General features: G+C 44.8%; 1 protein-coding gene and 1 pseudogene across 5 annotated transcripts in view; one reads left to right on the top strand and one right to left on the bottom strand.

The window, feature by feature from the left end:
• Positions 1-778: 778 nt before the first annotated feature.
• LOC311149107 lies at positions 779-15,630 on the top strand (annotated as a pseudogene). Its single transcript has 14 exons — positions 779-785; positions 1,154-1,325; positions 1,839-1,896; positions 2,139-2,240; positions 2,390-2,496; positions 3,023-3,172; positions 3,808-3,820; positions 4,263-4,338; positions 4,849-5,027; positions 7,918-8,136; positions 9,445-9,695; positions 9,949-10,153; positions 13,729-14,017; positions 14,315-15,630. The product of its transcript is annotated as an uncharacterized misc_RNA (transcript).
• A 1,825-nt stretch (positions 15,631-17,455) lies between these two features.
• Positions 17,456-26,154, bottom strand: part of LOC311149306 (SHC-transforming protein 2-like) — a 34,590-nt gene continuing 25,891 nt past the window's right edge. For 2 of the 4 annotated variants that reach the window (XM_084186444.1, XM_084186441.1), the window contains 9 exons: positions 24,069-24,122; positions 23,824-23,875; positions 23,475-23,601; positions 22,116-22,293; positions 21,566-21,659; positions 20,695-20,865; positions 20,241-20,539; positions 19,268-19,436; positions 17,456-19,040 (listed from right to left, as the gene is read on the bottom strand). In XM_084186444.1, coding sequence (XP_084042570.1) covers positions 19,018-19,040; positions 19,268-19,436; positions 20,241-20,539; positions 20,695-20,865; positions 21,566-21,659; positions 22,116-22,293; positions 23,475-23,601; positions 23,824-23,875; positions 24,069-24,122 — 1,167 coding nt within the window. In that variant the 3' untranslated portion in view covers positions 17,456-19,017. The remainder of the gene's footprint in view (positions 19,041-19,267; positions 19,437-20,240; positions 20,540-20,694; positions 20,866-21,565; positions 21,660-22,115; positions 22,294-23,474; positions 23,602-23,823; positions 23,876-24,068; positions 24,123-26,154) is intronic. The other 2 variants (XM_084186442.1, XM_084186443.1) reach the window with 2 other exon arrangements.

Here is a 26,154-nt window from a genome sequence, read left to right as displayed (position 1 = left end):
CATCCTGGTCAGACGAGTTGATTCAGGATGTTGTTATTCTATCAGCGTGTCCTCTCTGCCCTAACCTGGCACTACCAGCCCTGTACCAGCCCTGTACCAGCCCTGTACCAGCCAGCTCTGTTCTCCTCTTTCTGCTGAGCCTTCATCTTCTCCTGACGCACATACAGTAGGTCCAGAGAGAGAGAGAGAGAGGTGCTGCCTAGCCCAAACAGGACAGCACAGAGAGGGAGAGAGCTGACTGAAACAAATGGACAGACTGTAAGAGGAGTGAGAGGAGGAAGAGAAGACAGTACTAGGCTGGAGAGCGAAATAAGAAGGGCACAGAAAGAGGGATGTGGTGTGTGAGTGAGTGAGTGAGTGTGAGAGAGAGAGAGACAGTGTGTGCCAGGTTGAGACTTCAGACTGAGTATGTAAGTCCCTGAGAGCCTTAGCAGCAGTGCAGGAAGAGGGGAATGTGTTTTGGCTGAGAGAGCAGAGCACTGCATATGGAGAGCTACGTTGCTGTGAGACTCAGAGGGCTAGAGCAGTGTACTTCTGTTTGTATAGGCTTTATGTTTATGTAGCATCATCACGACTCTCCTGTCATACATTTCTTCTGTTCTGGATTGTGCAAGTGGGTTATCGGTTGTCTGTGAGGTTATACTGTACATTTAGGCTTTGTCATTTAGTGCTAAGTTGGTGTGCAACTCTGATGGTGTGTTCGAGGCCTGTGGGTAGTTGAGTACTGTATGTTTGTGTGTCAGTATTTTGGTCAGACAGTGGACAGCTCTATGGCTCTATGGATCGTCAGCTCTGAGCCTGATGAACTGTTATTTCTGTTGTTGTTTCAGTTTACTGGTGGTAGGTATCCCTCTCTGTTTGACCTGAGTTGTCTTTTCATTGTACTTTCTCTCAAAGGGTTACTTTTTCTTGCAAACCCAGTTAAAATGTGATTTTGTGTACTGTGTGTAAAGTACCATAGAAGCAAGCAGCTGGTACTTTATGTCCGTCGTCGTTTCACTTCGATGAGACATACAGTATTAGATTTAGTAGTGTCTCATCTAGACCTAGTGTATGGTTAGTCATCACTCAGTGTGTAATCAGATAGGGGGTCTGGGTCTACTCTGTATAGTACAGTATGTACAGTAATTTGGTTAGCTCTGATGAGCCCCAGGTTGTGACTGGGTTGTGACCCGTCTGTCCCTGTCCCCTCAGAGCCAGGACTGGAGTAAGAGTGATGAGAGACTACTGGAGGCTGTAAGGCAGAACGAACCTGACAAAGTAGCTGCTCTGATCGTGAAGAAGGGACTCTGTCCCACCAAACTGGATGCAGAGGGGAAGTCAGCGTAAGTACCAAACACTTAGGGTCAGTTTCCCTGACACAGGTTAAGCCTAGTCTTGGACTAAGAAGTACTTTCAATGGAGAATCGTTATTGAACTTGCTTGTTAGTCTAGGACTAGGTTTAAATGTGTCCACGAAACGTCCCTTAATGTTCAAACTGTCAGTGAGACAGGGTAAAGAGTTGAAATCCTTTCTACTTTCTTTGTTGTCATTACCAGTGTTGTTATTCTCTTCCTGGTAGGGTCCACCTCTGTGCTGTCTGGAGGTCATCCTGGCTCACGGGCCAGACATTAACGTGACAGATGGCTCAGGTGAGACGACAGTCTCATTCAGTGAACATGTTAACATGTTTAGTGTCACAGATCGCCAAGGTAATGCTTTGTGGCTATAACTGGTCAAAACAACATATTCAAAGTTGATTATCTCAATTATAACATGCTCTCTTGCAATTTGTTTTTGTTAACTCATTAATTTCCTCTCTCGCTTTGTGATGGCCTTATCAACTTCAAGGCTTCAGTGCCATTCACCTAGCAGCCAAGAACGGCCAGCCTGATTGCCTGAAGAGACTATTACAGGTACAGCAGACAGACATAGTTAACATTACTACAATACATGGAAAATCAGGTATGCCGTTATCATAGATTTTTGGTGAATACGTCTCATACTCCCACAGGAGAGATGATAGATTCCATAGACAGCGTTGGTCAGACAGCTTTGCATCACGCAGGTATGCAATACCCTAGCTATAATGCAATTGATTACAGCACTATCCGTGTAACACTGTAAACAATTCAACCTTTTTATACCTTCCGTTTGTCTACCTATGGTGTCTGTCCGTCTTCCTGTAGCTGTGAGCGGCTGCTTGTCATGCACTGAGACTCTGTGGGACTTCAAGGCCCGTCTGGATGCCCAGGATGGGGTAAGTGGCGTAGGCTTTAGACTCTGTACAGCAACAGTCACCAAGCCAGGTCCTGGAGAACTACAGGGTGTGCAGGGTTTTGTTACAGCCAAGCACTAAAACACAATTCAATCAACCATGTTAAGCCATTGTGGTCTCGTCTATCTCAGGATGGGGTGACCCCGCTGATCCTAGGAGCCCAGATGAGCAGAGTGGAGCTGTGTGCTTTCCTGTTGGACCGAGGGGCCAACCCCAACATACAGGACAGCCAGGGCAGGTAATTCAACAAGACACAAAAAACAAGGCTTTGCATTAGATTGACTTATGCAAGACAAATTGTGAACACAACTTAAAGGACAAGTTCACTTTTTTTCACCAAATCTCTATGTTTGATGCAAATGGCATGTTAGGTGTCCAGACACCTTTTTTGCGATTTCACTTGGTTTCGAGAAACGTACCCCACCAGCAATAGACTTCCTCATGCTTTTCAGGGGCAGAGATGAAACATGAACAAAGGCTACAAAAAACAGAGCAATACGTTTCCGTGGGCAAGCACGCACATGCTTCCTGGTTCCCATTGTGGTGATATGGGAAACGAGAAAGAACGTACACGGAAATGTATCGCTCGAGTCCAACAACATGGAATATAACGATGCGGATAAAGTTTGGAATTAGAAAATGTCTTATGTACAACATCTAAAGACCTGCATCACTATACTGAGAGTGTTGCAATTTCTAAAAGGATGTATTTGTGTGTTTTTGGAGCCTAGGTTCAGGTTTGATCTCTGACCCTGAAACTGCAGAATGAGCATGAGGAAGTCTATCACTGGTCGAGTAAGTTTCTCGAAACTAAGTGAAATCACACTCGGACACGACGCAGCCCACTACGGCGCAACTGCCGGCAACCAGCGCATTGCACAGCTGCTGCAGAACGGGGCTCCAAGTAACCCACGGTAACCTCTGGATGTCTCACCTGCCGACTGAAGCAGGGTTGGGCTCAATTCCTTTTAAATTGGGATTTTTGTTGAGTTAGAACTTCAAACCACTTCTTGTCTGAACTGACTTGAAATGGAATTGAGCGTAACCTTGCTCTGCTACCCTCTAGGCCCAGTCTGGGGCTCCATTCTGGGCCCTGGTAGAATGGTGGATAGAATTATAATTCATAGAACAGACAACATTCCCTGCTGGTTATACCACAGGCCATATTTGGTGTAGCATTTCAAATGTTCAATTAATTAGCATTGGCAACTACTACAAAACTTTGTATGCTATTGGTGTACTGTATCAGAATCCATGGTGCATTATCCTTTATATCAGTTGTAATGATATGGCCTGGTCTATGGCCCTACTCTGGTCCCCCAGGAAATGGCTGTAATGTGAGGAAGTGGATGAAGTAAAGGGGACAGCTGGGGTAATTGTAAAAGCCTGAAACAGAGAAGCTTGCTGCACTTTTATCTTCAAACAAAGGCTCTGTGATTTATGAAAAACAGATGTGGGCTTCGTTTGAAATGGAGATGAATGGAAGCAGAGCAGTGCCTGAAATGTCTCTGGTGTATCTGTGATATATGAGGACTCTCGTATCTTACAGCTTACAGCTTAAAGTAGGGCTGTTGTTTGGTGTTATACTGCGTGCTACGATATATAGGAGTATGGTATGCTTCTTAGCTATAACTACAGTGTGTATGTGTTAAAAGGATTTGCCATTTGTCTCTCCCCATGCATACGTAGCCACTGAGGGCAATGGCGAGGAGGCAACTGACCACTCAGCTTTTCATTTTCACTCACTACACATTCAGTACATGTGAAAACATAACACCACTAATTCTATATTGTACATAATAGAAAATGTACAACATAAGAAGGAACACCAACTTCTTATCCCATTTTCAGTCTACAACAACATATTTTGAACAACAGCTGGAGCAACATCACACGAGGAAAACGCATTAAAAGCTAATTTCACAACATTTTGCTTGGCTTTGCTGCTATTTCTCTCCTGCTTTCCATTGCTCCCCTGTACCTTCTGCTTGTCTGTGCCTCCAGCGGCAGCCCCCTCCTCCCCCTCCTCTGCCAGGGGGGACCACCCCCCGCAAGAGGAAAGCCCCTCCTCCACCCAGATGATGACATGCTGGACTTCCCAGGTGTGTGTGGAGGGAGAGAGGAAATACTGCTGGCAGATTGTTACAGATGCCGTATCTTAATTTGACCCAGTTTCTCACAGCAGTAAAATAATCCTGCAGCAACAGGAAATGTGAATTATTATGTGGATTATAATTAATGGAATTTTTTTGTAGGGATTGATACATTTCTCGTGAGGGCAAATCATGTCTGAAATATTAAAGAGGAAATTACAAACTTTGGAAGCCTTTTTTTATACCTAAAATACACTACAAGCTTGCATTTCCTGCTGTGCAGGAAAATTCCTGCAAGAACAGGATGATCAAATTAGGATCCATCATCTGTATATTTGTTAAATGGACCAAATGTTGGATGGATGGACTAGGATGTAGAACCCTAATGAGAGTCATACATCATAACTATATGATGAATTTCACTCAAATTCTACTGCCATGGTTTTGCAATGTGTTAGACAAAATATTACATTGATTTAGCCCCGTCTATCTTGAAGGTGCTGAGAAGCTGCTCTCCAGGCGGTCGAGAGAGTCTCCCTTTGCTCTGGACGAGGGGGAGGCAGACTCACCCAACCCCACCTCTCCTGGTCCTGCAGACCCAGACACTGTGGCTGAGCTATACAGACAGGTGGATGAGCTGACCTCACAGAACCAGGAGCTGGTCCTCACAGTGCAGGTAAGAACACACACACACACACACACACACACATACACGCCATCTGGTTATTAAAAGGTCCTCCAGACCAGAGCAGTCCCAGTCAGCAGATGATGATGATGGACTGGTTCAAGGCTGGCTGAACAGTGTCAGATTGGACTGTTTGTCATATTACCACTTTATAGGTCTATGAGGCAGCAGTATCCAGGTATAAATAGAAAACTAGCATCACACAGAGACTTGGTGCAGGCATTCTTCACTAACTGGGTCATGGTCTGTACAAGTAGACAGAATTAGGACAAAGGGTTACAGCCAATGATGTATACTAAACCAAAAATGAAATGCAACATGCAACAATTTCAACGATTTTACTGAGTTACAGTTCATATAAGGAAATCAGTCAATTCAAATAAATTCATTAGGCCCTAATCTATGGATTTCACATGACTGGGCAGGGACGCAGCCATAGGCCCACCCACTTTAAATTCTCTGGCAACAGCTCTGGTGGACATTCCTGCAGTCAGCATGCCAATTGCACGCTCCCTCAAAACTTGAGACATCTGTGGCATTGTGTTCTGTGACAAAACAGCACATTTTACAGTGGCATTTTATTGTCCCCAGCACAAGGTGCACCTGTGTAATGATCATGCTGTTTAATCATCTTCTTGATATGCCACACCTGTCAGGTGGATGGATTATCTTGGCAAAGGAGAAATGCTCACTAACAGGGATGTAAACAAATTTGTGCACAATATTTGAGAGAAATTAGCTTTTTGTGCGTGTAGAACATTTCAGGGATATTTTATTTTAGCTCATGAAACATGGGACCAACATATTACATGATGCGTTAATATTTTTGTTCAGCGTATATAAACCCTGGATTGCTGATGCTATGTATTGAAGCCACTGGTCGGCTTGTGGGTTCGATTCCCACGGGGGGCCAGTATGAAAAAATGTATGCACTCACTAACTGTAAGTCGCTCTGGATAAGAGCGTCTGCTAAATGACTAGAATGTAAAATGTAAATATTGGCACTCCCCAGTAGGAGCATCCCTCCATAGGAATTAATGTAATTCTACAGTATTTCAATTAAATGTTTCAAGGTCAAAATTACATGTATTTAAGTATTTTGTTGTTGTAGTAGGGACAGTAACATTAGTTATACTTTAAGTTTACTTTAAGGAAAATGTTTTAATTAAAATTATTATTTGTATAAACAAAATTAATTTTTTATTACACCTTTATTTAACCAGGTAGGCCAGTTGAGAACAAGTTCTCATTTACAACTGCGACCTGGCCAAGATAAAGTAAAGCAGTGCGATTAAAAAAAACAACCACAGAGTTACATATACACAAAATACAACAGGAAATATATATACAGTGTGTGCAAATGTAGCAAGTTATGGAGGTAAGGCAATAAATAGGCCATAGTGCAAAATATTTACAATTTAGTATTAACACTGGAATGATAGATGTGCAAGAGATGATGTGCAAATAGAGATACTGGGGTGCAAATGAGCAAAATAAATAACAATATGGGGATGAGGTAGTTGGGTGGGCTATTTTCAGATGGGCTGTGTACAGGTGCAGTGATCGGTAAGAATAAATGTGGCAAAATGAATGTAGACATTTAAAAAAAATCATTTCTATAGCTTTCTAAATATTTTTTACAATGGTGAGAGCTTGCCAAGATGGAGGCACGTTGGCTTCAACACAGCGCCTCCTATCAGCCATCTAGTGTACTGTATATATCACTGGGGCCAAGCTTCCTGCCATCCAGGACCTCTATACCAGGTGGTGTCAGAGGTAGGCCCTAAAAATTGTCAAAGACTCCAGCCACCCTAGTCATAGACTGTTCTCTCTGCTACCGCACGGCAAGCGGTACCAGAGTGCCAAGTCTAGGTCCATAAGACTTCTCAACAGCTTCTACCCCCAAGCCATAAGACTCCTGAACAGCTAATCATGGCTACCCGGACTATTTGCACTACATCACGTCTGGAGGAAACCTGACACCATCCCTACAGTGAAGCATGGTGGTGGCAGCATCATGCTGTGGGGATGTTTTTCAGCGGCAGGGACTGAGAGACTAGTCAGGATCGAGGGAAAGATGAACGGAGCAAAGTACAGTGAGATCCTTGATGAAAACCTGCTCCAGAGTGCTCAGGACCTCAGACTGGGGCGAAGGTTCACCTTCCAACATGACAACAACCCTAAGCACACAGCCAAGACAACGCAGGAGTGGCTTCGGGACAAGTCTCTGAATGTCCTTGAGTGGCCCAACCAGAGCCCTGACTTGAACCCGATCGAACATCTCTGGAGAGACCTGAAAATAGCTGTGCAGAGACACTCCCCATCCAACTTGACAGAGCCTGAGAGGATCTGCAGAGAAGAATGGGAGAAACTCCCAAAATACAGGTGTGCCAAGCTTGTAGCATCATACCCAAGAAGACTCAAGGCTGTAATCGCTGCCAAAGGTGCTTCAACAAAGTACTGAGTAAAGGGTCTGAATACTTATGTAAATGTGATATTTCAGTTGTATTTATTTTACTTATTTTTGCAACAAATTCTAAAAACCTGTTTTTGCTTTTTCATTATGGGGTATTGTGTGTAGATTGATGAGAGGGAAAAAACTATTTAATCCATTATAGAATAAGGCTGTAATGTAACAAAATGTGGAAAAAGTCAAGGGGTCTGAATTATTTCAGAATGCACTGTAAATCATTGGTTATAGCCAGGCTACCATTGGAGGGTTTGTCTGGGATTGTGTGTGAGGGGCAACAGGGTGGTAGTACTGCACAGAAGCTAACTGTGAAGCTGTCATGAAGGAAGAGGAGAGGAAGCAGTTCTGGACTTAAAGTTGTGACATAAAAATAGGATGCTCGACCTATGAGATACACATCACAACTGCTAGAGAAGAAAGCAAACCCTTACTGATTATTTCTGTACTGTGATTTTGGGTGGTTTTCAGATGCTGGAGATGTTTGAGAAGGATGACACTGACATGCAGACATCCGGCCCAGACTTTGTCCCCACGGCTCTGTATGACTCCATCAGGAGGGAGTTTGAAGCTCTGCAGGAGCGCTACTCCCAGGCCCAGGCTTCAGCTGAGGCCTCCAGCATGGCGGGAGAGGCGTAAGGATCATCACCCACACCACCTTACACAAGCCCACCAGCACCACCATATACCCTCTGGATAATAGCATCTGCTAAATGACTAAAATGTCACATTTACACCACCCACTAAGGTTAGAGTTCTGTTTGTAGAGGTGCCCTGGTGTGGACTACAGTAATATATTAACATGGACACCCCCATAAGGGTTCAACCTATTAACACTGGTCCAGCCCTATGTTTAGAGTCTTTAAGCCCACTATTTAAGAGTCAATGTGTAATTTGAACCCTGCCAGCCACAGTACTGTAATTGAAGATTCTAACACAATATGCCAACCATAAGTAAGCCTCTCACTTCACTTCAGTTCTGATGTTTTTTTTCTTTCACCTCCAGGTGTGAGGAGGAGAGGGGGAGAAAGGGACAGAGGGGAAGGAGGGGACAGAGGGGAAGGAGGGGACAGAGGGGAAGGAGGGGACAGAGGGGAAGGAGGGGATAGAGGGGAAGGAGGGGACAGAGGGGAAGGAGGGGACAGAGGAAAAGGAGGGGACAGAGGGGAAGGAGGGGACAGAGGGGAAGGAGGGGACAGAGGGGAAGGAGGGGACAGAGGAAAAGGAGGGGACAGAGGGGAAGGAGGGGACAGAGGGGAAGGAGGGGACAGAGGGAAAGGAGGGGACAGAGGGGAAGGAGGGGACAGAGGAAAAGGAGGGGACAGAGGGGAAGGAGGGGACAGAGGGGAAGGAGGGGACAGAGGGGAAGGAGGGGACAGAGGAAAAGGAGGGGACAGAGGGGAAGGAGGGGACAGAGGGGAAGGAGGGGACAGAGGAAAAGGAGGGGACAGAGGAAAAGGAGGGGACAGAGGGGAAGGAGGGGACAGAGGGGACAGAGGGGAAGGAGGGGACAGAGGGGAAGGAGGGGACAGAGGGGAAGGAGGGGACAGAGGAAAAGGAGGGGACAGAGGGGAAGGAGGGGACAGAGGGGAAGGAGGGGACAGAGGAAAAGGAGGGGACAGAGGAAAAGGAGGGGACAGAGGGGAAGGAGGGGACAGAGGGGAAGGAGGGGACAGAGGGGAAGGAGGGGACAGAGGAAAAGGAGGGGACAGAGGGGATGGAGGGGACAGAGGGGAAGGAGGGGACAGAGGGAAAGGAGGGGACAGAGGGGAAGGAGGGGACAGAGGGGAAGGAGGGGACAGAGGGGAAGGAGGGGACAGAGGAAAAGGAGGGGACAGAGGGGAAGGAGGGGACAGAGGGGAAGGAGGGGACAGAGGGGAAGGAGGGGACAGAGGGGAAGGAGGGGACGGAGGGGAAGGAGGGTCAGAGGGGAAGGAGGGGACAGAGGGGAAGGAGGGGACAGAGGGGGAGGAGGATGAAAGCAGTAAGGAGCTGAGGGAAAGGATGTGTGGGCTGGAGGAGCAGCTGGCCCACTCCCAGTCTGAGCTGGAGGAGCTGAGAGAACAGATGCACCTGGGGGTCTACTCTGTGGAACAGGCAGGGGGCACGGGGGGTGAGACAGAGATCCCCAGGGGCAGCGGCAAGGTGGCGAGCCAGGAGACGCAGCAGCTGAGAGAGAGGGTGAGGGAGCTGTAGGCGGCCCTGAAAGAGAGAGAGGGACAAGGAGCGGGACAGAGGGAGGGAGAGGGGGAGGGAGAGGGAGAGGGAGAGGGAGAGGGAGAGGGGGAGAGTGCAGAGGACAATGACACAGTCAAACAGCTGAGAAAGAAAGTTGAGGAACTACAGGCAGCCCTGGAAGAGAAAGGGACAGAAAAAGAGGGAGAAAAGGAGGACGGAGGAGGGGAGAGTGAGAGGGTGAGCGAACTGGAGGCCACCCTGGCGGAGAGCAAGGAGTCGGGGAGAGTGGGGGGAGAGAGAGGGAGTGGTAAAGCCAGACGAAGAGATGGTGCGTAGGCTGCAGGGCCGTGTGGGGGAGCTGGAGAGGGAGCTGAGGGAGTGTGTTCCCTGTTCAGAGCTGGAGGAGGTGCAGGTGACCCTGGGTCTGCAGTGTGAGCAGCTGGCCAGGCATAGGCTACAGACTAAAATCTGGGTTTATGATTAAATTTTGCCATACTTTGCTTAGATAAAGGCAGGTAGCCTATAGCCTCTGATCGGCCTACATCTCAATTCAATATAGTCTAGAGTAGGTATCTTCTTAATAACAATCTAAATAGCCTACCTACAACTGGCAAAAAGGTGTCACAACGTGCGCACATGCTGCTCTCTCTCCTCTCGCTTACGTGACTCAGCCAATAGCTGTAGTGCTCTCTCAACACACACCCACTCCTCCGGTCCGTCCCACCACTCAATTCAATTTAAGGGCTTTATTGGCATGGGAAACATATGTTTACATTGCCAAAGCAAGTGAAATGGATAAACAAAAGTGACATAAACAATAAAAAGTGAACAGTAAATATTACACTCACACAAGTTCCATAATAATAGAGACATTTCAAATGTCATATTATGTCTATATTCAGAGTTGTAACAATGTGCAAATAGTTAAAGTACAAAAGGGAAAATAAATAAACATAAATATGGGTTGTATTTACAATGGTGTTTGTTCTTTACTGGTTGCCCTTTTCTTGTGGCAACAGGTCACAAATCTTGCAGCTGTGATTGCACACTGTGGTATTTCATCCAATAGATATGGGAGTTGATCAAAATTGGATTTGTTTTCCAATTCTTTGTGGGTCTATGTAATCTGAGGGAAATATGTGTCTCTAATATGGTCATTTGGCAGGAGATTAGGAAGTGCAGCTCAGTTTCCACCTCATTTTGTGGGCAGTGTGCACATAGCCTGTCTTCTCTTGAGCCTTTCTCAATAGTGTTGCTGTCCTGGGGCTATGTGGGGTCTGTTTGTGTTTGTGAACAGAGCCCCAGGACCAGCTTGCTTAGGGGACTCTTCTCCAGGTTAATCTCTCTGTAGATGATGGCTTTGTTATGGAAGGTTTGGGAATCGCTTCCTTTTAGGTGGTTGTAAAATTTAACGTCTCTTTTCTGGATTTGGATAATTAGCTGGTATCGGCCTAATTCTGCTCTGCATGCATTATTTGGTGTTTTACGTTGTACACAGAGGATATTTTTGCAGAATTCTGCATGCAGAGTCTCAATTAGGTGTTTGTCCCTTTTTCTAAATTATTGGTTGGTGAGCAGACCCCAGACCTCACAACCATAAAGGGCAATGGGTTCTATAACTGATTCAAGTATTTTTAGCCAGATCCTAATTGGTATGTCAAATTTTATGTTCCTTTTGATGGCATAGAAGGCCCTTCTTGCCTTGTCTCTCAGATCGTTCACAGCTTTGTGGAAGTTACCTGTGGCGCTGATGTTTAGGCCGAGGTATGTATAGTTTTTTGTGTGCTCTAGGGCAACAGTGTCTAGATGGAATTTGTATTTGTGGTCCTGGCAACTGGACCTTTTTTGGAACACCATTATTTTTGTCTTACTGAGATTTACTGTCAGGGCCCAGGTCTGACAGAATCTGTGCAGAAGATCTAGGTGCTGCTGTAGACTGTCCTTGGTTGGTGACAGAAGCACCAGATCATCAGCAAACAGTAGACATTTGACTTCAGAGTCTAGTAGGGTGAGGCCGGGTGCTGCAGACTGTTCTAGTGCCCTTGCCAATTCGTTGATATATACAGTGGGGGAAAAAAGTATTTAGTCAGTCACCAATTGTGCAAGTTCTCCCACTTAAAAAGATGAGAGAGGCCTGTAATTTTCATCATAGGTACACGTCAACTATGACAGACAAAATGAGAAAAAAATCCAGAAAATCACATTGTAGGATTTTAATGAATTTATTTGCAAATTATAGTGGAAAAAAAGTATTTGGTCAATAACAAAAGTTTCTCAATACTTTGTTGTATACACTTTGTTGGCAATGACACAGGTCAAATGTTTTCTGTAAGTCTTCACAAGGTTTTCACACACTGTTGCTGGTATTTTGGCCCATTCCTCCATGCAGATCTCCTCTAGAGCAGTGATGTTTTGGGGCTGTCGCTGGGCAACACGGACTTTCAACTCCCTCCAAAGATTTTCTATGGGGTTGAGATCTGGAGACTGGCTAGGCCACTCCAGGACATTGAAATGATTATTACGAAGCCACTCCTTCGTTGCCCGGGCGGTGTGTTTGGGATCATTGTCATGCTGAAAGACCCAGCCACGTTTCATCTTCAATGCCCTTGCTGATGGAAGGAGGTTTTCACTCAAAATCTCACGATACATGGCCCCATTCATTCTTTCCTTTACACGGATCAGTCATCCTGGTCCCTTTGCAGAAAAACAGCCCCAAAGCATGATGTTTCCACCCCCATACTTCACAGTAGGTATGGTGTTCTTTGGATGCAACTCAGCATTCTTTGTCCTCCAAACACGACGAGTTGAGTTTTTACCAAAAAGTTCTATTTTGGTTTCATCTGACCATATGACATTCTCCCAATCCTCTTCTGGATCATCCAAATGCACTCTAGCAAACTTCAGATGGGCCTGGACATGTACTGGCTTAAGCAGGGGGACACGTCTGTCACTGCAGGATTTGAGTCCCTGGTGGCGTAGTGTGTTACTGATGGTAGGCTTTGTTACTTTGGTCCCAGCTCTCTGCAGGTCATTTACTAGGTCCCCCCGTGTGGTTCTGGGATTTTTGCTCACCGTTCTTGTGATCATTATGACCCCACGGGGTGAGATCTTGTGTGGAGCCCCAGATCGAGGGAGATTATCAGTGGTCTTGTATGTCTTCCATTTGCTAATAATTGCTCCCACAGTTGATTTCACTGAGGAAATGTACAAGTTTGCTGTTAATGATAATGCAGAGGATCTTCCCAAGGTTGCTGTTGACGCATATCCCACAATAGTTATTGGGATCAAATTTGTCTCCACTTTTGTGGATTGGGGTTATTAGTCCTTGGTTCCCAATATTGGGGAAGATGCCAGAGCTGAGGATGATATTAAAGAGTTTAAGTATAGCCAATTGGAATTTGTGGTCTGTATATTTTATTATTTCATGTAGGATACCATCAACACCACAGGCCTTTTTGGGTTGGAGGGTTTGTATTTTGTCCTGTAGTTCATTCAATGTAATTGGAGAATCCAGTGGATTCTGGTAGTCTTTAATAGCTGATTCTAAGATTTGTAATTGATAATGTATATGTTTTTGCTGTTTGTTCTTTGTTATAGAGCCAAAAAGATTGGAGAAGTGGTTTATCCACACATCTCCGTTTTGGATCGATAACTCTTCGTGTTGTTGTTTGTTAGATGTGTTCCAATTTTCTCTGTTCCAATTTTCTCAGAAGTGGTTAGATTCTATGGATTCTTCAATTACATTGAGCTGATTTCTGACGTGCTGTTCCTTCTTTTTCCATAGTGTATTTCTGTATTGTTTTAGTGATTCACCATAGTGAAGGCATAGACTCAGTCACTCACTCAGCAACAGCCTGCCTCACTGCCTGACAGTCAGCAGCAGGTCACAGTGAAATATATATTTTTTAAGAGAAAGGCCATGGCGGCCGCGGTGCAACTTAAAAATACCCCAAAAATCTGCAACTAATACATTTTCACCTGTGACATCGTTTTCAAAGTAGCCCAATTTGGCAGGAAAACTGCAAACATGGCAACACTGAGTCCTAGGAAAGTAGTACTTCCTTGCCTCATGTTGTATTTGTTGTCCTTGCTGTGTGTCAGGTGGAGCTGCAGCGCTCCCTGCAGGCCAGTGAGAGAAGTGTGGCGGAGGCCAAGGAGGCTTTGAGTGTGAAGGAGACAGAGCTGAGAGACCTGAGGTCCCAGAAGGCTGTGGAACAGGGCCTGGTGTCCAAGGAGGACCATGAGTCCCAGCGCCTCTCACTGCAGGCCGAGATCAACACATTCACCGCCCGATTCAACAACCTCACACGCAAACACGAGAAGACTTGCCACCGAGGTGTGTGTGTGTGTTGTTTTTGTTCTTGTTCACCAAAATACAAAGAATTTGAACAACTGAAACGTTAACTCAGGGGTTGACCACAAGCCACATGCTACTGACTACACGTTGGACTGTTGTTGCCACAATAGCGGAAGCACTGGTGTGCACCAGGGCTTCCTTTCTCCTAGCATTATTTATGTGTGTGTTCTATATCTCCTTGCCGCCTTTGGTTTCATGGCCATCAAGGTGCTCTCCCTCCTCCCCTCGTCTTTATCTCTCCTCACTCCCCCCTCTCCCCTAACTCCCTCCCAACAGGTGTTCCAGGTGCAGCGTGAGGCTCTGTTTAATAAGAGTGAGCGTCATGTGGCCGAGGCTCAGCTGGCCACGATGCAGCAGCAACTGGCTGACCTGCAGGCCCAGTCCAGCCACGTCCAGGAGCTCCACAAAGACATCCAGGACTCCCAGGGCCTCGTCAAGGAGAAGGACTGCAAGGTGAGACTGAGACACAAATGGTAGAAGTCAAATTGAGCGACACTGTCCTTTATTCTAAATCGACCCCTAGGCCTGGCTATCCATCCACATCGCTCCGGCCAAACACCACGCCCACTAACATTTCTTCTCCACGATGAGTCTGGATTTGATCTCTTCCCTGACGGCTTTTCGAATGCGAACACATTCAAACCGTTCTGATTGGTCCCAGAAACCGATGGGTTGGGCCAGAGCCTGAACACACGTGGGTAAAGCGGCGTTACGGAAATAGTCATTGGCTTTGATACTCTGATTGGTTACAGACTATTACATCGCTGATGACTTGTTTTGTACAACGCCCCTCACTTTGACGTTAGCAGAAACAACTTCTACAATGGCAGTCTCAGACTGAATGTATGTAGCAATAGATAGAGCAGCTGAATTACATTCAGTATGAGTCATCAGGCAACCTACCCCTAGGCACTTCTTCCAGATCTTAAGGGATGGGTTAGGTTCCTTGTCCTCTGGGCTGGGCTGGTCTATTGAATAACAAGAATGTATCTCGTCTCTTGAGCCTACTGATTGTATTACTGCTGTTCGTGGTCCTCTGTAGCTCAGCTGGTAGAGCACGGCGCTTGTAACGCCAAGGTAGTGGGTTCGATCCCCGGGACCACCCATACGTAAAAATGTATGCACGCATGACTGTAAGTCGCTTTGGATAAAAGCGTCTGCTAAATGGCATATTGTTATTTTGTATGATATTCTTACAGTAAAGATATAGAAAGAAACCAAACTCCTGCCTCTACCTCCTTGTTTAGTTGTTGAACTTTTGGTTATTGAACTACATTAAGTGAAGAGGATTTACACCCGGTAACATAATTGCTGTAATGGAATTTCATCATGGTTACCTGATCTGTACTACACAGAAATGCATAATTATGGATATGAGTCATTCTCTTCATGTTTATATATCCTAAACAGGTACACAATGATAATGTACGTTTTAAGACTTTTTCTGGTAGATGTTTTCTAAGACCCCTTTTCCATCTGCTTGACCAGAAATCAAAGCCTTTGCTTATTCCTAATTTTTAGGCTGGGATATGTTGGAAAAACTTATACAGTGGGGAAAAAAAGTATTTAGTCAGCCACCAATTGTGCAAGTTCTCCCACTTAAAAAGATGAGAGAGGCCTGTAATTTTCATCATAGGTACACGTCAACTATGACAGACAAATTGAGAAAAGAAAATCCAGAAAATCACATTGTAGGATTTTTAATGAATTTATTTGCAAATTATGGTGGAAAATAAGTATTTGGTCACCTACAAACGAAGCAAGATTTCTGGCTCTCACAGACCTGTAACTTCTTCTTTAAGAGGCTCCTCTGTCCTCCACTCGTTACCTGTATTAATGGCACCTGTTTGAACTTGTTATCAGTATAAAAGACACCTGTCCACAACCTCAAACAGTCACACTCCAAACTCCACTATGGCCAAGACCAAAGAGCTGTCAAAGGACACCAGAAACAAAATTGTAGACCTGCACCAGGCTGGGAAGACTGAATCTGCAATAGGTAAGCAGCTTGGTTTGAAGAAATCAACTGTGGGAGCAATTATTAGGAAATGGAAGACATACAAGACCACTGATAATCTCCCTCGATCTGGGGCTCCACGCAAGATCTCACCCCGTGGGGTCAAAATGATCACAAGAACGGTGAGCAAAAATCCCAGATCCACACGGGGGGACCTAGTGAATGACCTGCAGAGAGCTGGGACCAAAGTAACAAAGCCTACCATCAGTAACACACTACGCCGCCAGGGACTCAAATCCTGCAGTGCCAGACGTGTCCCCCTGCTTAAGCCAGTACATGTCCAGGCCCGTCTGAAGTTTGCTAGAGTGCATTTGGATGATCCAGAAGAGGATTGGGAGAATGTCATATGGTCAGATGGTAAAAACTCAACTCGTCGTGTTTGGAGGACAAAGAATGCTGAGTTTCATCCAAAGAACACCATACCTACTGTGAAGCATGGGGGTGGAAACATCATGCTTTGGGGCTGTTTTTCTGCAAAGGGACCAGGACGACTGATCCGTGTAAAGGAAAGAATGAATGGGGCCATGTATCGTGAGATTTTGAGTGAAAACCTCCTTCCATCAGCAAGGGCATTGAAGATGAAACGTGGCTGGGTCTTTCAGCATGACAATGATCCCAAACACACCGCCCGGGCAACGAAGGAGTGGCTTCGTAAGAAGCATTTCAAGGTCCTGGAGTGGCCTAGCCAGTCTCCAGATCTCAACCCCATAGAAAATCTTTGGAGGGAGTTGAAAGTCTGTGTTGCCCAGCGACAGCCCCAAAACATCACTGCTCTAGAGGAGATCTGCATGGAGGAATGGGCCAAAATACCAGCAACAGTGTGTGAAAACCTTGTGAAGACTTTTGACCTGTGTCATTGCCAACAAAGGGTATATAACAAAGTATTGAGAAACTTTTGTTATTGACCAAATACTTATTTTCCACCATAATTTGCAAATAAATTCATTAAAAATCCTACAATGTGATTTTCTGGAGAAAAACAATCTCATTTTGTCTGTCATAGTTGACGTGTACCTATGATGAATATTACAGGCCTCTCTCATCTTTTTAAGTGGGAGAACTTGCACAATAGGTGGCTGACTAAATACTTTTTTCCCCCACTGTATATGCCTTAATTTCTCATACATATAGACTCTTAGCTTTCATTTGACACCCAATTTGACATACTCCTCGGAAATTCACGTTGGTGATAACGGGTCCTTTAAATGGAAATGACCGGTCTTCATTGGGGGCTGCCATGTGCTCCCATAATGCCTGACAGCTGGGCTTTTCATGGAGCAGCTCCATGCTGTATGTACATCTCACTTTGACACGTCATCCAACATTAGCCTCCATTCCTAATCAATCCAGACAGAGGGAGTGATGTGGATTGGATCCAACGCAAACCACACACATTTGAATAACCTTAATTTGACAAATTTTATTGACAAAAATGCATTTAGTTCAAAGAAGAGTAGATACAAGAAAGTCCTGAGAAAGCAAAGGGGTCATTTGGAAAAGTTGCATACTGTAAAGTATACTAACGTCACAGAAAGCCATGTCCTCTCTCTCTCCCTGTGTCTGGACTGAGACAAAAGACACAGCAGAGCCCCGGAGATCCCCTATCTATTGATAAAACATGTTGCCATTAACAACACAGGATGGTGATCAAATCAGTTAGGGCCTATGCCAGATTACTGATTGGAGGACTGGTACAATAGAATAGGAAGCACACAAAAGAGGACAGCCAATCAGAACACACTATGGGATGTTCAGTTTGTACACCCCCTTCCCATACATCAGCAGCTCATAGAAAGTTTCACAATAAAAAGGGATGATTTGACTTTCAGTCCACTCCAATCATTGATTAAAGTGTGGTTTGGCATGGCAAGAAAATGTGCCATTTGCTCTCAGGGTATACATACATACAGTACACACTACTGTCTTCTGCTGTGGTAGATGTAGAATGTATGATAATGTACAAGTGATTTGGGAGGAAAGATATGAAACACCAAGTATTAAGGCACTGAACTATTTTACAGGACTTAATTATAGATACACCGAGTCATTTGTAGTAATGTAGTCTGCCTTCTGAGAGCACAGGCTCTCTGACCAGTGTGATAACTTCATAGAGTAGGCATGATATACACAACCTGGGTAGGTATTCACTGACGAGCTATGACTGTCCCATACAAACACTTTGACAAGTATGTGGTTATTATTGAACACATTGATATTCAGAGTTCTACCTATTTTGGCCAACTGTATATTCCCAATGTTGTGTTATGTAGACTTCCTGTGGATATTGATGGGACAGAGGGACAGACACTTTTTCTAGGTTGGTGCCTGGTTAGTACTGTATCTCTGAAGCATATTTCAATTCATGCAATCAGATATTGAAAGCCTGCAGAATTAGGTCCTGAGATTACATATGAATAAATCATGAAGGTGCAGGTGCTACTGCTGCAGATGAACAGTTTATAAAAGTCCATTAAAGCATACCAATGTCTGAGGAGCAAAGAACTGCATTCTGATAAAACAATTTAGTGATATTTTGCTGCCAGGAGTTTCTCACATATCATATACAATGTTCACATTTGTTCATTGAAAGACACAGGGAACCCAAATCATTCTGGGACTGTGCATGACATCAGCAGTATGAGACTCAGTATGAGGTGCACTCAAAAATTATGCTTTCCTATGGAACAACTACCGTATGTGACTGTGACCCTCTGTGACCTCGCATTCCATCCTTGTGATTGGCTGGGCTGTTACCTCCTGTTCCGAGGCGTCGGTTAGCTTAATGACTGCATGCTGAGAGTTCAGATGGAGATGGTGGAAAGTTTGTGGGCACTGTCGGAGGCAGCCAGGTACTGCAGCCATGCCCCTGGTCCTGTGCAGAGGGAGTCGCCTGTGTCCTCCTACCCCAGCGAAAGCTCTGATTCTGGGGATATGACAAAGTGAAAATCTTCCTCTCTGGGGTTTATATGGACACACCTCTGACTCCTGGTAAAACAGGCAAAATTGGAAAACTTTCAAAGGATATCAATCAAACACATATTAAAGAACTACACCAGTAGAAAACTAAAATCTAGAACATAAACTTTATTAATACACTATATAGTATCAATAAACTTCCCACACTGAAGCAAAGGTTATCACAAAACAGTCATTCAAATCAAACTAGGCAGTGCTGAGCACAATCACTTTGGGCTGTCATTTCTGTCTCTTACCATTCCAGAGCGCTGTCCCCTCTTTCCTCCCGACCACCTGTTTGAGGTGCAGCTCGCTCTCAGCCGCCACGATGGGCAGCTCGTTCTTCAGGTGGTAGCTGATCAGGTGACTGATACTCTCAAACAGCATGTCTTTGGTTCGTACCTGGCAGTGACGGGGAGGAGTGGGCTAACAGATGTTAGTAGGTCACAAAAGATTTTAAAGGGATACTTCTTCAAATCAAAAATCAAATCAAATGTTATTTGTCACATGCGCCGAATACAACAGGTGTAGACCTTACAGTGAAATGCTTACTTACAAGCCCTTTACCAACAATGCAGTTTTAAGAAAGAATACCAAAATAAATCACCCAAAATAATACGAAATAGAAGTAACAAATAATTAAAGAGCAGCAGTAAAAATAACAATAGCGAGGCTATATACAGGGGGTACCGGTACCGAGTCAATATGCGGGGGCACCGGTTAGTCGAGGTAATTGAGATAATATGTACATGTAGGTAGAGTTATTAAAGTGACTATGCATAGATCATAAACAGAGAGTAGCAGGGGGCAATGCAAATAGTCTGGGTAGCCATTTGATTAGATGTTCAGGAGTCTTATGGCTTGGGGGTAGAAGCTGTTTAGAAGCCTCTTGGACCTAGACTTAGCGCTCCCCCTTATTGATGCACGTTAACAGGGATGCTACCACCACCATTGTTTTGCACTCAACAATGCTCATGCTAAGCTGTAGCTAAGTAAATAAAATACAAATATCAGCTTTCTGGAGCAATTGCTAAGAGGGGTGCTACCACTATTATTGTTTAGCATGTTTTGCACTAGCTCATCAATGCTAATGCTTGACTGTAGCTAAATAAACAAATTCACATTTCAGGCGGCTGACACACCATTTGAATAAACTAGTTTTACTCTCCAGCCCCATAGACCATGATTTCCCCCTTCAATATTGTTTATCATTCAGCGATTATCACTCACCACTCCCTCTGGGTCGACCAGTAGCAGGTGTTTGGGCAGACCACAGTGCATGCCCGTCAGGACGTACTGGCCTGGGTTGGTGGCACTGTCTCGTACCAGGAAGTCCCCGTCTCGGACCAGCAGTTTCTCAGCGTCCCGGCGGCTCATACGGCCGTGGTACCAGGCCTCCCGCCGGAGCTGCTCCTCTGTGGGGGCGACAGGGGCACGACGCCGGGGCGGGCTGGGCCACTGGTCCTCCAACACACACACCCCACCGTTACCACCGGCGTCGTGCATCTTTAGAGCATCCTCAAAGGGTTCTGCAGAGAACCAGGAAGAGTGAGAACACATTCATGGCACACACATGGAACCTGTAACTTTTTTCCCAGATACTTCCCACATCTTGAATAATAATGGTATCTCTATTGTGTCAGTGGCTGTGTTCAGCGGATGGCTAGCTGTTGATGAGACTCACTCATATCAAAGATGTCTTTCTTGGGGCTGTCTGGCCCCCTGGCCCCCTTGTGGCCCTCTGCTCCCTGCTCCAGGACCTCCAGACTCTGGGTGTTCACATACAGGTGCTCCTCATAGTCCCTACTTCCCGGGGCATGGCCGTCTGCCCGCAGGTACCCATCTGATGTCAGACCTGTCAATCACAACTCAGTTTACTAATACACTACATGACCAAAGGTATGTGGACACCCCTTCAAATTAGTGGATTTGGCTATTTCAGCCACACCAGTTGCTGACAGGTGTATAAAATCGAGCACACAGCCATGCAATCTCCATAGACAAACATTGGCAGTAGAATGGCCTTACTGAAGAGCTCAGTGACTTTCAACTTGGCACCGTCATAGGATACCACCTTTCCAACATGTCAGTTCATCAAATTTCTGCCCTGCTAGAGTTGCCCCGCTCAACTGTAAGTGCTGTTATTGTGAAGTGGAAATGTCTAGGAGCAACAACGGCTCAGCCGCGAAATGGTAGGCCACACAAGCTTACAGAACGGGACCGCGAGTGCTGAAGCACGTAGCGCGTAAAAATCGTCTGTCCTCGGTTGCAACACTCACTACCGAGTTCCAAACAGTCTCTGGAAGAAACGTCAGCACAAGAACTGTTCGTCGGGAGCTTCATGAAATGGGTTTCCATGGCCAAGCAGCCGCACACAAGCCTAAGATCACCATGCGCAATGCCAAGCGTCGGCTGGAGTGGCGTAAAGCTCGCCGCCATTATACTTTCGTGAAATGATAAGGGACCGAAAACAAATTATTTACCCAACCATTATAATGCCTATGACTTGCAGTATTGTGTCCTGCAGTACCATATCAGGTCACATGGTGTCTCACCTGAGCTGCCATTGTTCTCAGTGTCCCAGTGAAGCTCGTAGCACAGTTGACCTGAGCGGTAGGACGCTGTCTCTCTCCTGGCCGGAGAACCCATCTAAAATCAGATGCCCCAAAATCCCATTAGCATTACTAATAGTAGACATGTGTTTCTTTATGACTCTTCAGACCACCTGGTAATAAATAGTTCCTCTCTTGCCTATGTAATACACTTCTACAGACACCATATGTTTGAATCCTCAGTATAGGCTGCAGGGTATGAGCAAGACTTTCCTCTCACCAATTAGGCAACCCAGAGGCCTGGTTTCTATCTCCTGTGATGTCTATCTCTTGTAATTATATAGCAGGCACATCTACAGTTATTGAGTTCACTGTAAGCCCACAGCTCTCTCTTATACATTTACATTTACATCATTTAGCAGACGCTCTTATCCAGAGCGACTTACAAATTGGTAGACATTATGGGGGGAATGCAGGCAAGGTCATCAGTCGTGTGTCCAGATATACTAGATCAAAGGGTTTACGTAGGTAATGCTGGAGGCTGGGGAATCACCTGCACTGCCTTGCTCTGTGGTTGGCTATGGACGTGGCCCAGCAAGGCCGTACAAGGCCTCAGCCTCGAGTCCACCACTCCTCCAACAGGAGGCTCCTTCCCTGGGATGCTGTTGTAGTAGTCATGCTCTGAGGAGTCCTCGTCATCACCCCACGCTGAGTCCTCTGTCCTGATGTTCCTGAGGTGACACAGTTAGAATAGAGGTAATTGAATTCCCAAATGTGACAAGGAAAAGGGATCAGACACATCCTCCACAGACGATAACATAAAATGCTAGGTTTGAATGGTTCTATTGTTGGTAGCAGGAGATACATTTGAAACCAGAGCAGGTACAGTAGAGTTCTTCTGTCTACCCGGTGACACAGGGAAACACACTCCACTTTAAATAATAGTTTTGATTTAATTGGGGTCAAAACAGGACGATGGGCTGAAATCTGAGTGCAGCATATCACATTTCTAACACGTGACCGAGAGAAAAAGGATGAGTTTCATATCAAGTTGAGTGTCAGTGGAAAATGCAAGTCAACGCTTTAAATAGGACACCATGCTTGCACTGTACCAATGTGTGCTAACCACATAGGATGAATACATTGTGTGTATTTAAGTATTTTTTTGTTGTAGTGGGGACAGTAACATTAGTCATCTCAAAAAAGTATACTTTAAAGGCGCACTATGCAGAAATCGCTCCGCCATTTCCTGGTTGCTAAAATTCTAATTGTTCCCCTAACTTCAGTTTATGTGACAAAACAAGGAAGTAGAGAATCATTGTACCATCTAAACCACTGTGAAATATCCATTCCATAGCCATAAATATTGTATTTTCAGCTGTTTGAAGCTGGTGTACAAAACCGAAAGTAAAAAACATAACAAAAAAACATAAGAAGGGGAAGCATAGAAATAGTGCACTTAGAACAGATCTACCACTTCTTAGACTTGCTTTCAATGAGAATGACAGATCTATAACTCACTATGTGAATTTGGTCAGGTCGCCCAAAAAGTAACATATTGTTTTATGTTTTTAATTATTATTATTATTTTTTTTTTATTATGTTTAACTCACATAATATAATTTAAAAGTATGCACTAAGGTGTCTATACTATAATAAATGTGCCAAAAACGAATGTAGAAATGCATTTCTATAGCTTCCAACATATTTTTTACAATGGTGAGAAAGTGCCAAGATGGAGGCACGGTGGCTTCAACACAGCGCCCCCTATCAGTCATCTAGTGCAGGGTTTCCCAAACTCGGTCCTGGCCCCCCGTAACGTTTTTTAAAAACCCCAGCACTACACAGCTGATTCAAATAACCAACTCATCATCAAGCTTGATCTAGTGTATATATAAATCATTGGTCTCACCTCTCCATGGTGGGGATGGCTTTGGGAGGGCTGTGGAGGTACTGTTTAAACTGCAGTTCAAAGGCCTGGCCGATGGTACTGATGACATTCTGGGCTAGACCATCACAACACTCCAGGATATGGCATGCTGAAGAGAACACAGAGGATGTGAGTGCTACAACGCCACTGTGAGCATAACAAATTATATTTTAAAGAATAGATAGAAAAATCAATATCTTTAACTTAAACAACTGTTAGTGAACCATATTGTCAGTAAACCCTCATGTGTTTAATGCCAGGAATAAACTGCATGGCTGTATAATAAACATATTATTTCTGTTTATGAAGTAGATTGGTAAACTGAAGAGACCTCTCTGATTGACTGGATCTTTGGCCACATAAGCAACATAATGGGGCGTATCCTGCAACAGAGGGAAAAACCTCAATCAGCTCAGATGAATTAGGATATAATTGAATAAGATGGTGAAGTCACGGGATTGGAAAACGGTCAAAAGCAACCAAGTCAGACCTGCAGTCTGCCAAGCGGCCCATTTCAACAAACAGACAGAGGAAAACAGGGAAAGCCTAAAGTGCACTTATGCTGCAAACTCTCACCGTGTCTCCCCCAGAGGCAAAGGAGATGGACTGCATGGGATGATGTGCTATCACCTGTGAGAGGTGAGAAGAGAGAGAGAAAGAGAGGAAGGTGCAGACTTTATATGAGTCCTTCACCACATCAATATCATATAATCTACTAATCTGCTATCCTATTAGGAAAACAGGATGCTAAAAAGATTGCAATTTATTGTTTTGTGTTGGGCTACTGTGCTGTGAGCTAGCCAATGCCAAGTGTGTGATTTTAAGGTGTGATCGGCCCCCCCCTCATCTGACTACTATGTGCCGCCATCTTGATAACGTGTCATCAATGACATCACTTGAATGGTTCGTCTGACATGCTGCCCAGATTACAATGCATGTTAGTAGCCTCAATGAGAATGCTTTCATTTTGAAAACAATACAAATATATGAAAATAAGACGAATTCTGACTAAAAGAAACTTTGGCTAACCCAGTATGATCCGATGCTAGACCTTACTCGCTGAATGAACACAAAAACATGTGCAAGTGGGTTTTTGACTGGACTATTCAGGCTTATTCGATGCTAGCTACCTATTTTGTTATTGTGGACACCATGCATTTAGCTAGCTTACTAATGTCGGGTAAAAGTAGATCCGATGCCACTGCCCATGTGAAAATCACTGTAATGTAGCCTACAGCTGAATAAGCTCAGAAACGTATGCAAGTGGATTTTTGACCGGACTATACAGGCTTGTTACAGTTTTTTACAATCACTTTGGCACTAATTTCAGAACCTTGACGTCATTTTTCAAAACTCTAGACACAAAACTCACAACCAATGATCAAAATGCAAATTTTTCGAAACTAACACTTTTTTCAATTGCTTGGATACAATACACATAAAACTAAGATCATTTGTTCATTTAACAAAAATCACCTGTTCAATATGACACAACTTAACATCAAAGTACTACTATTTCAAAAGGCAATTCACACATTACATTTCAGATGAGTGTCTATTCATTTCATTACAATTATCCAACTATCAATTGATACAACTGCTCAAAATGATAAGTAACTGTTGCATTACTCTTAATGCATAGTTGTATGGAAACAGACAAAAAATATTCCATGTTTAGATCATGAAAGTTTCAAGATAACGAGATTAATTGTCATCAATTAGTGTGGAGCATGAACCAATTAGACTACATTATCTATGGATGTAATATTTCATCATCATTCTTTATCAGACACCGTTTCTATGGTCCCATGTACCACCTTTTCAGACTATTTACAGTATTGACAGTCCTGCACTGTATGGATGCAGGCCCTTGTAATTGCTTGTCCAATTCTGCCAACTCGTTACTGATGATTGAGTTCACATTGTGGAACGAGTATATAAAGAATTGATTGGGATCCACTTGCAACAACATAGCGATACGTACTGTAACATGGAGCCGGCAGGTGATCCAGGTCACAATAGAGGTCAAGCAGTGGTGGGAGGAAGACGAGGAAGACGTGTTGGTCAAAGGAATGGCAGGGGACAAGCACCCCTTCTGAGAGGTGGTCGTGGGCCTCGTTTGAGAGGTGTGGGGGAACGTGGTAGAGGACAAGGCCACGGACCAAGACAGCAGCAGCAACAGCAAAGAGTGTCATTTACATTTACATCATTTAGCAGACGCTCTTATCCAGAGCGACTTACAAATTGGTGCATTCAACTTATGATAGCAAGTGGGACAACCACTTTTATTTTTTTATGGGGGGGTGGGGGAGGGGGGGTGGAAGGATTGCTTTATACTATTCCAGGTATTCCTTAAAGAGGTAGGGTTTCAAGTGTCTCCGGAAGGTGGTCAGTGACTCCGCTGTCCTGGCGTCGTGGGGGAGCTTGTTCCACCATTGGGGTGCCAGAGCAGCAAATAGCTTTGACTGGGCTGAGCAGGAACTGTGCTTCTGTAGAGGTAGAGGAGCTAGCAGGCCAGAGGTGGATGAACGTAGTGTCCTCGTTTGGGTGTAGGGTCTGATCAGAGCCTGAAGGTAAGGAGGTGCCGTTCCCCTCACAGCTCCGTAGGCAAGCACCATGGTCTTGTAGTAGATGCGAGCCTCAACTGGAAGCCAGTGGAGTG

This window comes from Coregonus lavaretus (genome assembly GCF_964263955.1).
Source record: "Coregonus lavaretus genome assembly, chromosome: 21".
Taxonomy (NCBI): Eukaryota; Metazoa; Chordata; class Actinopteri; order Salmoniformes; family Salmonidae; genus Coregonus; species Coregonus lavaretus.
Note: the sequence above shows the minus strand (reverse complement) of the source record. Positions and strands in the feature narration are given on the sequence as shown.